General features: G+C 40.7%; 1 protein-coding gene across 1 annotated transcript in view; it reads left to right on the top strand.

The window, feature by feature from the left end:
• Positions 1–13,234, top strand: part of LOC148869416 (nucleoporin-like protein) — a 63,957-nt gene extending 50,723 nt beyond the window's left edge. The window contains exons 6-7 of the mRNA XM_088967336.1: positions 9,845–10,531; positions 12,527–13,234. Coding sequence (XP_088823462.1) covers positions 9,845–10,531; positions 12,527–13,033 — 1,194 coding nt within the window. The 3' untranslated portion in view covers positions 13,034–13,234. The remainder of the gene's footprint in view (positions 1–9,844; positions 10,532–12,526) is intronic.
• Positions 13,235–13,757: the final 523 nt, after the last annotated feature.

The following is a 13,757-nucleotide window of genomic DNA, read 5'->3' on the forward strand; positions in this document are numbered from 1 at the left end:
ACTTCCAGGAAAGATGTTCTCTTGGTTGGCTGGTCACAGGTTGATTAAGTGTCTAGGTTTTGAATCCCATTTTTTTTTGTACAGGATAATCTTTTTGTAAAGCAGGGTGGGGACCAAGGTTTGAGGGAAGAGGGAACAATTTTTCTTGGTTCCCAAGTACATCATCTTTCTGTACATTTTTTGTTCATACTAATACATTAATACTTTACCTTTTCTCAAAAAAAAAAAAAGGTAAAAAGAAAAGTTTTCATTAAAATAAGAAGATGAATACAATCAACAGAAGGTGTTAAGTAACATCCGGGACAATACAACCCAAACACAACAACATTACATTGATCTGAAAAGAAAAAAATCACACAATCCAAAGCTCTTGGAAAAAATACACACCTGGGACAACATAGGTAATTACTAATTGGGCCTCAATTTTATTAAGGTTATGTTATCAAAAATAAAGTTCCAAGTTGTTATTATCATAGGTAATTATAGTTGATAGATGTCAAATATAATCGGGTCAGGCCCGGTTAGTAATTAGTTTAATTCTTGGTCTATATTATAGAACCTATTAATAATCAGTTTGGGACTGTTCCATCCTATCCCAACCAGATCCAACCAATTGACAGCTCTAATACCTTCATAATGATATTATCAATGTCAGGATTTTCTGTTTGTGGCATGACTTGATTTTCTCATGCCTTTTGGACTGAGTTTCACTCACATGAAAGACTGTTGCTTTGTCATAAAGTAAAACAAAATGATTTAGGATAGATGCCCTGATATGGGATTGGTGTTGAATTGGAGTTTTAATATCAAAACTCTATGATTTGGGCAGTATTGCATGGATACAGACATGGGAACTGGAATCCATCATGTTCATGTGTACAAGAATCTGATTTGGTATGTTGAGATTTGAGGAAACATGGATTGATGGACAACACGTCCATGAAAAAAGAATTTACTTTTAAAACAGTTCATATATATATTTTAAATTCTAATGTTATATGCCCACAAAAAAGGGGTCCTTAGTAATGTTTGATGAAAAAAATGGCATTCATTTTGTGCATGAGCTGTTCACTTATGCCAAATAAGCTAGGAGGTAAAAGGAAGAAACATTGCATGGAAAGTGTCTCTCAAGAATCCATGGAGTAATGGAATCCAATGCAGAACTGGGGCTGGGCAAAGGGTCTGTTGTTAGAAATTGTTAGGTTGGAACTTGGTTTAGGGATTGGTAGCGTTTCCATTGCAATTGATGCAAGGGGCTGTTGTAAGAAATAGTTAGGTCTAACTTGGAAGAAACATCATGATCACTGTGATGATTAGTAAGGAGGTACATGGCTGTTTATTGGGTAGCAGCAGCAGATGGCATAATTGGTCTGACAGTACTTGGCTGTTTATTTGGTATCAGTGCTGTAGAGTGTACTGCAGAGTGCAGACTTAGCTGGAGCCCTGGGGTGTGCTGTTGGGAGGCTGCCATCTACCTACTTGTTCTCCCTTTGGGGGAAAAATTTATAGCAAATGTGATTTGGGGTCCTATCATTGAGAGGTTCTGTAGGAAATTGAGCTACCTTTTTCTTTGTAATTAGTATGTCTTTTTGTGAAACCCTCTGAGATGTACAGTCAGTTACCCTATAGGGTTTTGTTCCCTTTTATACTTTGGTAATACACTTATACTTTATCATTTTACCTTCTCTCTCTCTCTCTCAAAAAAAAGGAGGAATTATTAAATAGGAAATCTGTTGGTTGGTAGCATGGAAAGCCACCTAAGGAAGGGAAGGCAACTCTTTTTTTTTTGATAAATGAAGGGGAGGCGACTCTTATTAAAAGCACTTTATCCAATCTTACAGTGTACTGTCTTTCTATGTCCATCATGCCTGCTTTGCTGGTTTATATATTGGAAAAAAAAGGAGAGGGACTTTCTTTAGGATGGACCAAATGAGAAGATGAATTATTGTTTGATGGAGTAGGGGAGAATTAAGTACCCCTAGAGATGTGAGGTGCTTGGAGATTAAATCTTTCTAGCTGGTGAACAAGGTGTTACTGGGGGTAGCTTTGGAGATTTGGGAATGAATCTAATACTCTTTGGAGACATGTCATCTTGAGTCAATATGTGGGTAGACCTTTGGTTGGGAGTCCTAATTTTTGAGAATAGAACCACTACAATCCCTTTCTCATCCCTAAAGATGCCTTCTATCTCTGAGGGCCCTGAATTTCCCTTTCTGCTCCATCAAAGTTGAGCTTGATGAACCCTTCTTCTAGACGAGTCGAGCTTCTGTAAATCATTGTGTTTTGTAGAAGTCTCTTCCACCTCTTTTCACTTCCGTATGAAGTCACTAGAAGTTCAGGACTGTTATCAGTCTTGAACCCTAATGAATCTCAGGATTGAAGATAAGCAGAAAGAAAGAGGAGAGAAGAGAAAGAGGGAGAAGAAGCAGTAGAACACAAGGGTTGAAAGGAGGAGCAGAAGCTTCATGTTTTGCCGCCGCCACTTTAATTAATATTTATAGGTTATGCTCATTACATGGAAAGGACAGATCTGCCCTTAGTCTTTACATAACAAATAGAGTAAAACAAAGACTGAAATAAATAACAACTGAAACAACTAAATGACCAATAGCTAACCCTAGGCAGACTAGAATATCTTCTACCCTACGAACACAGTGGGACCGTAGCTGTGGGGCCCACTTCAGTGTTCTCTACACTCCCCCTCAAGTTGGGAATAAATGTTTATCAATCCCAACTTGGATAGATCTGCCTCTAGCTTCTTCCGTGATATAGCTTTAGTGAGGATATCTGCCAGTTGCATATTGGAGGTGATGTATGGGAGACATACTTCTTGTGATGAGACCCTCTCTCGTACAAAGTGTCGATCAACTTCAATGTGTTTAGTCCTATCATGCTGCACTGGGTTGTGTGCTATATTAATAGCCGCTTGATTATCACAATACAACATCAGGGGCTTCTCATACTCAACACCCAACTCCTCAAGTAGTGATCTCAGCCAAAGAATTTCAGCCACTCCATTAGCCATTGACCTATACTCAGCTTCAACACTGGATCGAGAGACAACACTTTGTTTCTTACTCCGCCAAGAAACCAGGCTACCTCCCACAAGAGCACAATATCCAGAGGTAGACCTTCTGTCATCAACACACCTAGCCCAATCGGCATCTGTATAGACTTCCACCTTCATGTGGTCATTGTTCTTGAACAATATACCTCTACCCGGGCATCTCTTCAAATATGCTAGTATTCTTTATGCTGCTAGAAGGTGTGTGGTTCTAGGAGAATGCATGTACTGACTGATAACACTAACGACATAACTGATGTTTGGTCGGGTAAGGCATAGATATAGGAGCTTTCCCACTAACCGCTGGAACATAACTTTGTCTTCAAGCAGCTCCCCACTCTCTACATTAATCATGTGGTTCTGTTCAATAGGTGTAACACATATTTCCTCTGAGAGACAAAGATCCCCTGCTTAGATCTAGCAACCTCAATACCCAAAAAATACCGTGGTGTACCCAGATCTTTCACCTCAAACTCTTGATGAAGAAGCTGTTTGAGGGACTCAATCTCATGGTTGTCGTTTCCTGTGACCACAATATCATCAACATAAACTGCAAGTAGTGTCAGTGACAACTCCACCCTCTTGATGAATAATGTATGATTTGACTGGGCATGTACATAACCGAACTTCCCAAGGGCTAGTCTGAATCTGTCGAACCAAGCTCTAGGTGACTGCTTCAAACCATACAAAGCCTTATTGAGCCGGCAAACTTTCTTACCTGCTTCTGTATCATAGAATCCAGGAGGCAACTGCATGTAGACCTCTTCCTGCAAGTCCCCGTTCAGGAAAGCATTCTTAACATCCATTTGGTACAAAGGCCAAGTGTAGCTTGCTGCAAGAGATAATAGAACCCGAATGGTGGTCATCTTGGCTACCGGGGCAAATGTCTCCAAGTAATCTATACCATAAGTTTGAGTGAACCCTTTTGCAACTAGCCGAGCTTTGTACCTCTCAATGGAACCATCCGCATTATGCTTCACAGTAAATACCCACCTGCATCCAACTGGTTTCTTTCCTTGGGCAAGTCAACTAGCTCCCAGGTATTATTTTTCAACAGGGCATCCATTTCAACTTGCATTGCACCTCTCCACTCCGGGACTGATAGGGCTTCTTGCACTGTTTTCGGAATAGGGACATCAGCAACAGAGGTGAGATAGGACCTATAGGAGGGAGATAGGCGATCATAGGACAAAAACTGGGAGATGTAGTGGGCTGTAGATGTGGTGCAATGCCGTTTTCCTTTACGGAGGGCAATGGGAAGGTCAAGGTCATCTGTAGAGGGTGAGGTAGCAACAATGGAAGGAGTCTCTGTGGGCCCTGGGGCTGTAATATCTGGACTTGGAGCCGCAGAAGAGATTGTAGCTGGCTGGGACTGCTGATGACCAGGATCAATCTGCCTGCATCGCCTATGATAGACTCTCAACTCCCGATCCCTTTGACCACCCTCGCTACTACAACCCTCATCATCAACTGGAATAGGTAAGGGAACAACCCCAAAGGTATTAATCCTGTCCTCACTGTACTCCTCCTCCCCCTGAAGAAAAAGACCCAAATCTCCACGCTCACTACTCTCCCCCTGAGGAGAGACCCGAGAATAGTAGGGTGTCTCCTCAAAGAAAGTGACATCCTTGGATACAAACTTCTTCCCTGAGACAGAATCATAACAACAATAACCCTTTTGAGTTTGTGCATAACCAAGAAAGATGCATTTGGAGGCCCTTGGGTTGAAACTTGGAGTGATTGGGACCAAGAAGCTGAACAAAACAGGTACAACCAAATGTCTTGAGGGGAATAGTGAACAACTCCTCATTGGGGTATAGAAGGGAAAAAGGAGGTTTCATATCAAGAACCCGAGAAGGAATCCGATTAATAAGATATACCACCGTAAGGATAGCATCACCCCAGAAGCGAATAGGGACATTGGAGGTAAACATAATACTTCTAGCCACCTCCAAGATGTGCCTATTCTTCCTCTCTGCAACCCCATTCTGCTGAGGTGTATGAGGACATGTGCTCTGGTGGATAACCCCATGATTAAGGAGGTACGATGCCAATGGCTTAGCAAAGTATTCCTTTGCATTATCAGATCTAAGTACTTTTATCCTGGCATCAAATTGTGTTAGGATCATTTGGTGGAAGTTTTGGGTCAGGACAGGCACTTCATCTCGTGATCGCATAAGATAAACCCATGAAAAACGGGTGTGGTCATCAACAAATAGCAAAAAATACCTATACCCCCCCATAGAAGGAATGTGATATGGCCCCCAAACATCAGTATGCACAATATCAAAAGAACTATTACTCTTTTTATTACTCAATGAATAAGAGTTTGTACAATGTTTAGCCAACTCACAACTTTCACACTTCAACTGAGATCACTCAACAGACTCAAACAAAGTAGGAAACAGACTCTTCATGGACCGAAAAGATAAATGACCCAATCGGTTATGCCACAACATAACCGGACTCACAACTTGAGAAACAAGTAACTTCTTATCCACTGACTCTTCCCGACGAGAACTCTCCCCGAGCAGATAGATCCCATTCGTCTCACAGCCAGTCCCAATCACCTTCTTCGTCTCCATGTCCTGAAAAACACATCGGTCAGGAAAGAAAGTTACTGAGCAGTTCAAATGTTTGGTAATGCTACTGACGGAAAGGAGGTTAGTATCCAGTTTAGGAACATGCAAGACAGAGGACAAGGATATAGTATCTGACAGTTTGATGTCACCCTTGCCAGAAATAGGGACAAGAGAGCCATCAGCTATAGATACTTTATCCCTACCAGAAGATAAGTGATAAGTAGTAAACAGAGAGGGCAAGCTGGTCATATGGTCAGATGCACCTGAATCTATTACCCAACACGGTTCAGTAGTACCTGGAGCGGAGGCATGGTAGGCTGAGGCTCGAGTACCTGAATGTGCAAAGGCCGATGTAGCTGGAGCTGATGATGACTGCGGTAACTGAGTTGAACTGCCAACTTCTCCAATTGTATTAGAGCTGCCCGAACTGCAGCTAAGGTCTCTAATGGTGTGCCTCTCGTGCCAGATGAGGATGCTGAATCAGTAGTCGTAGCCACATGAGCATTACTCCTTTTATTTCTCAATTTTGCCGGGACCAAATGTGGATGCAGCTTCCAACATGTTTCTTTTGTGTGTTTAGGTTTCTTGCAATGATCACACACCACATCCCTTTTATCTTCCTTCTTTCTGTCCCTCTCTAAATCACCCTCTGTTTTGGGTTTGACAGCTACCAAGGCAGGTGTAAGCGGCTGAGGTTGCATCATGACTTTCCTCCTGGTCTTTTCACTGTGCACTAAGGAGTATGCCTGAGAGAGGGTCACACCATCTCTGGTCAAGATTTGCTGCCTCACAATATCATATTATGAATTCAGTCCTGCCAGAAACTCAAACACTCTGTTTGTCTCAATGTGCTTTCTATGTATCTGAGCATCTTTGGGATTCTCCCACTCAAGAGTCTCTAAATGATCAATCTCATGCCACAGGGACTGCAAGTTAGAGAAATAGACCGACACCGGTTTCTCTCATTGTTTAAGGGCATTCACCTCACATTTCAACTCATATGCTCTGGCAACATTAAGGGGTTGGGAGTAAGTCTCTTTCATCACATTCCATATCTCCTTGGTTGTCTTTGCCCATAAGTAATTTCGGCTGATATGGGGCTGCATTGAATTACAGAGCCATGTCATAACCAAGTAGTTTTCTTGGACCCACTTGGTATACGTAGGGTCTCCCTTGGAAGGTTCTGCTACATCTCCCAAGAGATACCCTACTTTGCCCCTTCTCCCAATAGCCATCATGGCTGATTGGGCCCATTCCAAGTAGTTTGATCCATCAAACTTTACGGTTGTAATCTGAAAACCTGTCTCAGAACCACCACCATAACTGCTGTTCCCAAAACTGCCTTCTGCCTGATTCTTAAGCTCCATTTCAGTCAAGAACCAGAAGTATCAAAGATTATGGTTACTACAGTCAAAACCAGCACTTGAAGTCCCAACAACAATCACAAAATCAGTGGAGAACCAATCTGTACTCACGATAGATGTGCATGAAATATATATAAGACTGATCTGAAATCAATAACCACACACAACAGCAACAGTCCGAACTGTTTTCACCCCTTCAAAAGTGTTTGAAACCCCAAAAGAAGACTGAAACACGGTTTGAAGGGCAATCTGATATGCTGAAGCCAATTCGAGGTTTTAATCAGTCCTAAGAGCCTTACGGATGAGGTTTGTATTAGGGTTAATATGAAACCCTAAAACTGATCAATGTTGAGGAGAATTCTAGGGTTTGCTGCAGGAAGAAGATCACAAGTTTCAGCCTAATACTAGGGTTTTCCGTAGGGATAGGACAAAACCCTAGAGAAACCCTAGAGAATAGAGAGATAAAACCCTAGAGTAGTTCGGCCACCCTTACTGGATAGGTCCAACCTATCTTTTCTGATGTTACTTCTCTCAGAAAGTAAAAAACTTACAGTAGAATGCAATTCACTGCCTACCAAGGTTACCCAAACCCTAGCCTTCTCTGATTCTTCATGATCGCCAACTTGCTACAACTGTGATACTTCTTCAAACAGCTGCTAATCCTCTGGAGATCTCCAAGAACCAGTCAACGAACTCTGCTTTCTCAGTCTTCAAGCCTTAGATGGTTCTCATGTGGTCGGCTGGACTAGACTCACATGAGAGAACTTGGCTCTGATACCAACTAGAAGTTCAGGACTGTTATCAGTCTTGAACCCTAATGAATCTCAGGATCGAAGATAAGCAGAAAGAAAGAGGAGAGAAGAGAAAGAGGGAGAAGAAGCAGTGGAACACAAGGGTTGAAAGGAGGAGCAGAAGCTTCATGTTCTGCTGCCGCCACTTTAATTAATATTTATAGGTTATGCTAATTACATGGAAAGGACAGATCTGCCCTTAGTCTTTACATAACAAATAGAGTAAAACAAAGACCGAAATAAATAACAACTGAAACAACTAAATGACCAATAGCTAACCCTAGGCAGACTAGAATATCTTCTACCCTACGAACACAGTGGGACCGTAGCTGTGGGGCCCACTTCAGTGTTCTCTACAAAGTCATCAACTGAGTATGTTGAGAAGCTCTCCAAAGATCTAATCTAGTGGCCACTCTTATAGTGATGCATTTTAGTATTGCTTCTGTGGTTCTTTCCTTCTATTTGGGGATTTGAGCATTGCTTTCCTCCCATATTGTCCAAACAATTGCAGCCCTGGTGTATTTCCATAAATCCTTCCCCTCTTTTTTGGCCAATTGAAGGTTGTAGGTGCAAAACGGTTTGACACACTAGGAGGAATTACTCACCTGCATCTAAAAAGAATAAAATGCCAATTCCAAATACAAGTAACAAAAAGACAGGAGATTAGCAAGTGATAGCATGTCTCACCATTAGCTTTGCAAAGTATACACCACAAGGGAGAAAAGCAACACTTAGGTTTCCTTTTCTGTAATAGGTCACAAGTGTTAATTCTCTTATGGAAGACCTCCAAGTGAATGGCACCAACCTTAGGTGGAATCAATCTATACACTAAACTTCTTTCACTGGGAAAAGCTGCAAGAAAGGCTAGGGATTTTAGCTATTAGGTGCTTCTAGGACAAGGCTGGCGGTTATCAAATGAATAGGAGCATGAGAATGTTTGCCGAGTTTATCCAGAACTGGGAGTTGTTGGACCTGTCTTTATTGGGGGCAAAGGATACTTGGACCAACAACCAAGATTTTCTATCCTTTGTGAGGTTTGATTGCTTTCTGATTTCAAGAGAACGGGAGGTTCTTTTTCCAAGTACTCCTTCGCCCTCTCCGCCCTCTTTTTGAATCACATCCCTTTGCTTTTAGAGTGTGGGGCAGTAAATAGAAAAGTTTCTCCCTTCAGATTAGATCACAGTTAGTTGGAGATAGAAGATTTTGGCAACAACACCAAGAAGTGATGAGCTGAGTTTCAGGTGGAAGGATCTGCTAGCTTTGTGATATGCATGAAATTGCAATACCAGAAGAAGCAGTTAAAAGACTGGGGAGCCAAGCAAGTCACTTGTGAAAGGATTCGAAAATTAGAATGGCTAATCTTATAGCAGAGGTGATTCATCAAAAAAAAAAAATCTTATAGCAGAGATGGACAAAGAAGAGGAAAACGAGTTTGTTGTTGAGGGGTTAAATCTAAAACGACCACAAGCTGAGAAGGAATTTGACTCGCTAGCATATAGAGAGGAAGTCAGTTGGAGGAAAAGATCCAAGGTTAGATGGATGAAAGGGTGATAACACAAACTTTCTCTTGCTTGGGTACTTGTAAACTAGATCCCCATGTTTTCTGTATTGCTAACTTCTCACCCTCACCTTGCCTCCCTTCCTGAGCTTGAACTTGATCATCCCCTTTCCCAGAAAATACTATCATCTCTTAGGAGCACACCCCCAATACCAGCTTTACCAGGATTACCGATGGAAGTCCCATAAAATTTCAGCCTCATCTCTGGCTCTGCCTCCTGGAAGTTCAAAGTATGGGTTAGTTTTTTTTTTTTTTTTTTCCTTTTTCTTTTTTGGATGGTTTCTGTCCCCCATTGGAACAAGGGAGGTATTGGAAATAGTTTTTGAACATTGGCAAATCTATACTGCAGTATTAATTGCTTAAACTAAAAAAATATCTTTTTTAAATGCAAAAATATATTGTAAGATGTATGTAAAACCTATATGGTATTTTATCTTTTGGACTGACAACTTGGCTTTTCATGTTGCCCTCTGCATTGACCGCAGATGATCAAAACAGGGAACACTGTTGTGGATGATCACACAGGAACAGTAGGACCCATTCGTAGAATACGTCAGAAGTTCATTTCAACAGGTTCTTCCAGAGAACATGGTTCATCTCGTCCTTCCAGCTCTGCTCCTTTATGGTCAGAAGGTTCTGATGCTTTTAAGGGCTTTTCACCCACAGTTAAGAGGACTCTTGATCCTGGAGCATCTACCAGTGGTAATTTACAATTCCATCCTGCAGATGATAAAGCATCCACTTCTAGTACTGTTGTACCATCCGTCCACCCACAGTCTAGTAAGATGGCTAGAAAAATATTGGAGCACCTTGACAGGACTATTCCAACCCTGAAGGAGAAATCAGATGAAATAAAGCTGGCGACTGCATGGAAAAAGCCTCCTTGTGGGTTCACCAAAGACATGGTAAATGGTCAGTTTATTGGCTCTAATCTTGAGGCTTTTGATACTCAGAAGAGTGACTGTTTACTTATCTCTACCAACCAAGGAGGTGAAGATGGGGGTAGCTCTTTCCTTAAAGTTCATCATGAACAGAAAAAATCTAATGAAACTGCTACTTCAGAAAGCAGAAGAACTTCAGTTTCTGGCACAGTACCTGCTCTGGTTGGTTTTGGGTCTGATGGTACACGTTTAAAAAAGCCTTCCATGGATTCACAAGTCTGTACAGATGGGGTAAGCCATTCCTCTCTTCTCTATTTTGTTCTGATGCACTTGCATTGTCAATTTCCTATGGCCAGGGCTCAGATGAGTGAATGGTTGTTATCCTGTCATGAATGTATCTTGCTGAGAATCTTACCAAAAAAAATGTATCATGGTGAGAAAGAGGTTGCATGCAGCTATGCACCCACATACTTTCACTTGTTTCATTTTTGGGGATGTCCACATATTTATGCATAACGTTGAAACATGTTGATGTGCATTTTACATCTTGCTTGTTATTAATAAAAACTAGACTTAAAGCATAATATGTTTTCAAAGTATTTGGACCTGAGTTCCATAATACTCAATGAGCCTCCCTTGCCTATTTATGCATTACCATTAGATTGCTAGCTCATTACTCTGGATTTTACCACTACTTGCCAACTCTTGTATTCTGTAGGGTAAGGTGGAAAGCTGTATACTAAATGCTTAACATAAAATTGGAGTTGAACTTTAGTTCCAAAGGAAATGAAATGAATTCTTGGACATTTATGGAAGCCAATAATATTAAAAACACTAAAACATTGAGAAAATATTAAAAACAGTGGAATAGGATAAGAATTCAGAAAACAGTAGGATAAGCAACAAGATACATAACACTCAATAAATAACCTGATCAGATGCATATATACAGATGTGTTCAACCATGATACCAGAAAGATATGATACTGGAATAACTTGTAACCAATTAACTTGTATCATAAAAGTGGTAACCAATCAGATGGTTATTTATCAAATTCAAGTTGGGCGGGGGGGGGGGGGTTGATTGGTCAAAGCCCTTCTGGTATTATGTGTTTCCAGCAGCATGATATATTCTTGAATGTAAAATTCTGGTTGAGAAAATAATGCAAATAATGCCTACTGGAATTTGATCTAGAACTGTGTTGTTTGTATTCCAGAGTGTTTTTTAGTTTCATGTGCCACTGAAATGGAAACATCTCAATGAAAAATAATTAGGTTTCACTGAAAGTTCCAAGTCATGCCTCTACATAGAAGCTCTTCTAATAGAAACTTTAGTTTTTAGCCATTTCATTTTAAGTTTAAGCTCTTGCTTTAGCATGCCTTTGATCAGTAGCACTTCAATTTATGAAATTTATAAGAAAGAATGATGTGAATATATATGAGAATGTGCCAAGCACCTCATATAGGATAGCATTTTCTACCCACTCAAACGTAAGTATTTAATTTTTTTTTTTTTTGAAAATGGCGAATTACTAAAAGGGAGGGGGAGGAGCCCTCCAATAAGAGAGAGAGATTACAAAGAAAACATGGAGAGCATTACACATTCCCACTGCACAAGGTTGACATGCACAAATAACGAAATCAATATTTTCATTTTGGAATTATAGACTTCCCCACTTGGAAATTACTCCCAATACAATAGGTTCCTGTTCACTCCTTGTCTTGCCAATGCATCAGCTATATTATTTGGTTGATCTCAGTGTCCCTTTAATGGTTACTCCCAATTCTCCTCCCAGCTTTTTTTTTTTTTTTTACCTTATTGCATGCCTGTTTTGTATGAACTAGCCCGTCATGACTTTAAGATATCTCTTGGTGCATGTCTATAGTTCTACCTGACTACCTCATGCTTTTGATCTTACCATGTTGAGAACTTGAGACATGTATTTGATGTGATTTGTGCAATAGCTCATCAAGTGGTGGAGCATTGATATTGTAACTATTTGGTCAGCCATTGATTGATTTGGTGGGAGGATTAATTAATGATGAAGTGACCTAGAACATATGCTTGTGTATGTTTTCCATGTTTTATGTCATGAATCACATTTCTTCCAAAAAAAAAAAAACTTGTTTAATGGGTGTGTCAATGAATGAGTTGGATTTCATTGGAGGTATCCACTAACAGTGAGAAACCATGAAATCTATAGCAATGGGTATTACCTTATTTTGAAAATACCGTACTGAATTTACTAGATACATAATTGTCATGCTAATTTTATTATCCTGAAGGTCTTTGTGGGGCTGGGCGACGGTGGAAAGAATGAGAAGAGTCAACCATTTCCTCTCCACAATTGTATATCTGGGCAAGAGATTCATCGTGCTGCTACTTTCGAGAGTCTAAATGTACCAAGGAAGACTGCAGCTCAATCGTCTGGAAGTAAACTGGGTTTGACATCAACCTCTCTTGGTAAAGTGGACCAAAAGTGCACAATTTCACCCGACAATGGTTCTGGGTTTTCTTTTCCTGTGCCTATGTCATCTGGTGTACTTTCTGAACCGCCAACACCTACCATAGCACCATCATTGTCAGCTAGGGCTATGCCTGAATTCGAAGGAACCACAGTCCCGTCTTATAGTTTTGGCTCCAAGAAGTCTGGCCACTTCCTTGTTTTCAAATTTCCATCTACAGATTCCTCCGCTCAGGGTAATGCTTCGACTCCAAAGTTCAAATTTGGATCAGATAAGGTGGGCAGAGTATCCTTCCGATCAGTTGGCAAAGATGCCGTATGTTACTAACAGTGATGTTGTTGATATATTTTTTTTCTTCATTTTCATGAAAACAGTAACATTTGATGTGTAGCCATCCCAGTCTTCACATGATTTTATCCCTTTGGCCGTGTAGTTGGGCACTTCGGCTATGTAGTAGCCCTGCAGTTGAAGCTTATGAAACAATGTTTTATCAATGCTATGTAAATTACATTTCTGCTTTCACCAAAAGACTAGGCGAGAAGATAGACCTTAAGGTGCACGGATAACTTGATAATTAGTTTTAGAAGCACTGAGAGAATCGGGTTCAGGCATTGATAGGTATAGGTTTCCATGCTTGGTGAGCCTCCAATTTTGGTGTACGTACCAGTAATATTGTTCCAGTTTATTCCCTTGTGGCCTTGTGCATTTTAAGGAATTGAACAGAGTCGGGTCCAAATTCATATATGCACCACCTAGGCTTTGGCCCAAACAAGGATCTATGGTATCTGTGGGTACATATGGGTGGTCGTGGAGACACGTGGAAACACCGATTCAGAAAGGGTTTGGGGTTTTTCAAATTTGGGATGATCAATGATGGAAGACATCCCTAAAAGAGTATGTCTGTATTCATACGCCAATAACCGAGGTCTCGGTATCCTCCCTATGGATGATATTTTGATCCTTGTCTCCAAGCCTCCAACAAGGTACGTGTTGACATGATTGTGTCAAACATGAAAAATTCTTTGATGTTCTTTTTTTTAAACATTTTAAT

Source organism: Nelumbo lutea, chromosome 2 (assembly GCF_056320005.1).
Source record: "Nelumbo lutea isolate HS-2025 chromosome 2, American lotus-T2T, whole genome shotgun sequence".
NCBI classification, from domain to species: domain Eukaryota; kingdom Viridiplantae; phylum Streptophyta; class Magnoliopsida; order Proteales; family Nelumbonaceae; genus Nelumbo; species Nelumbo lutea.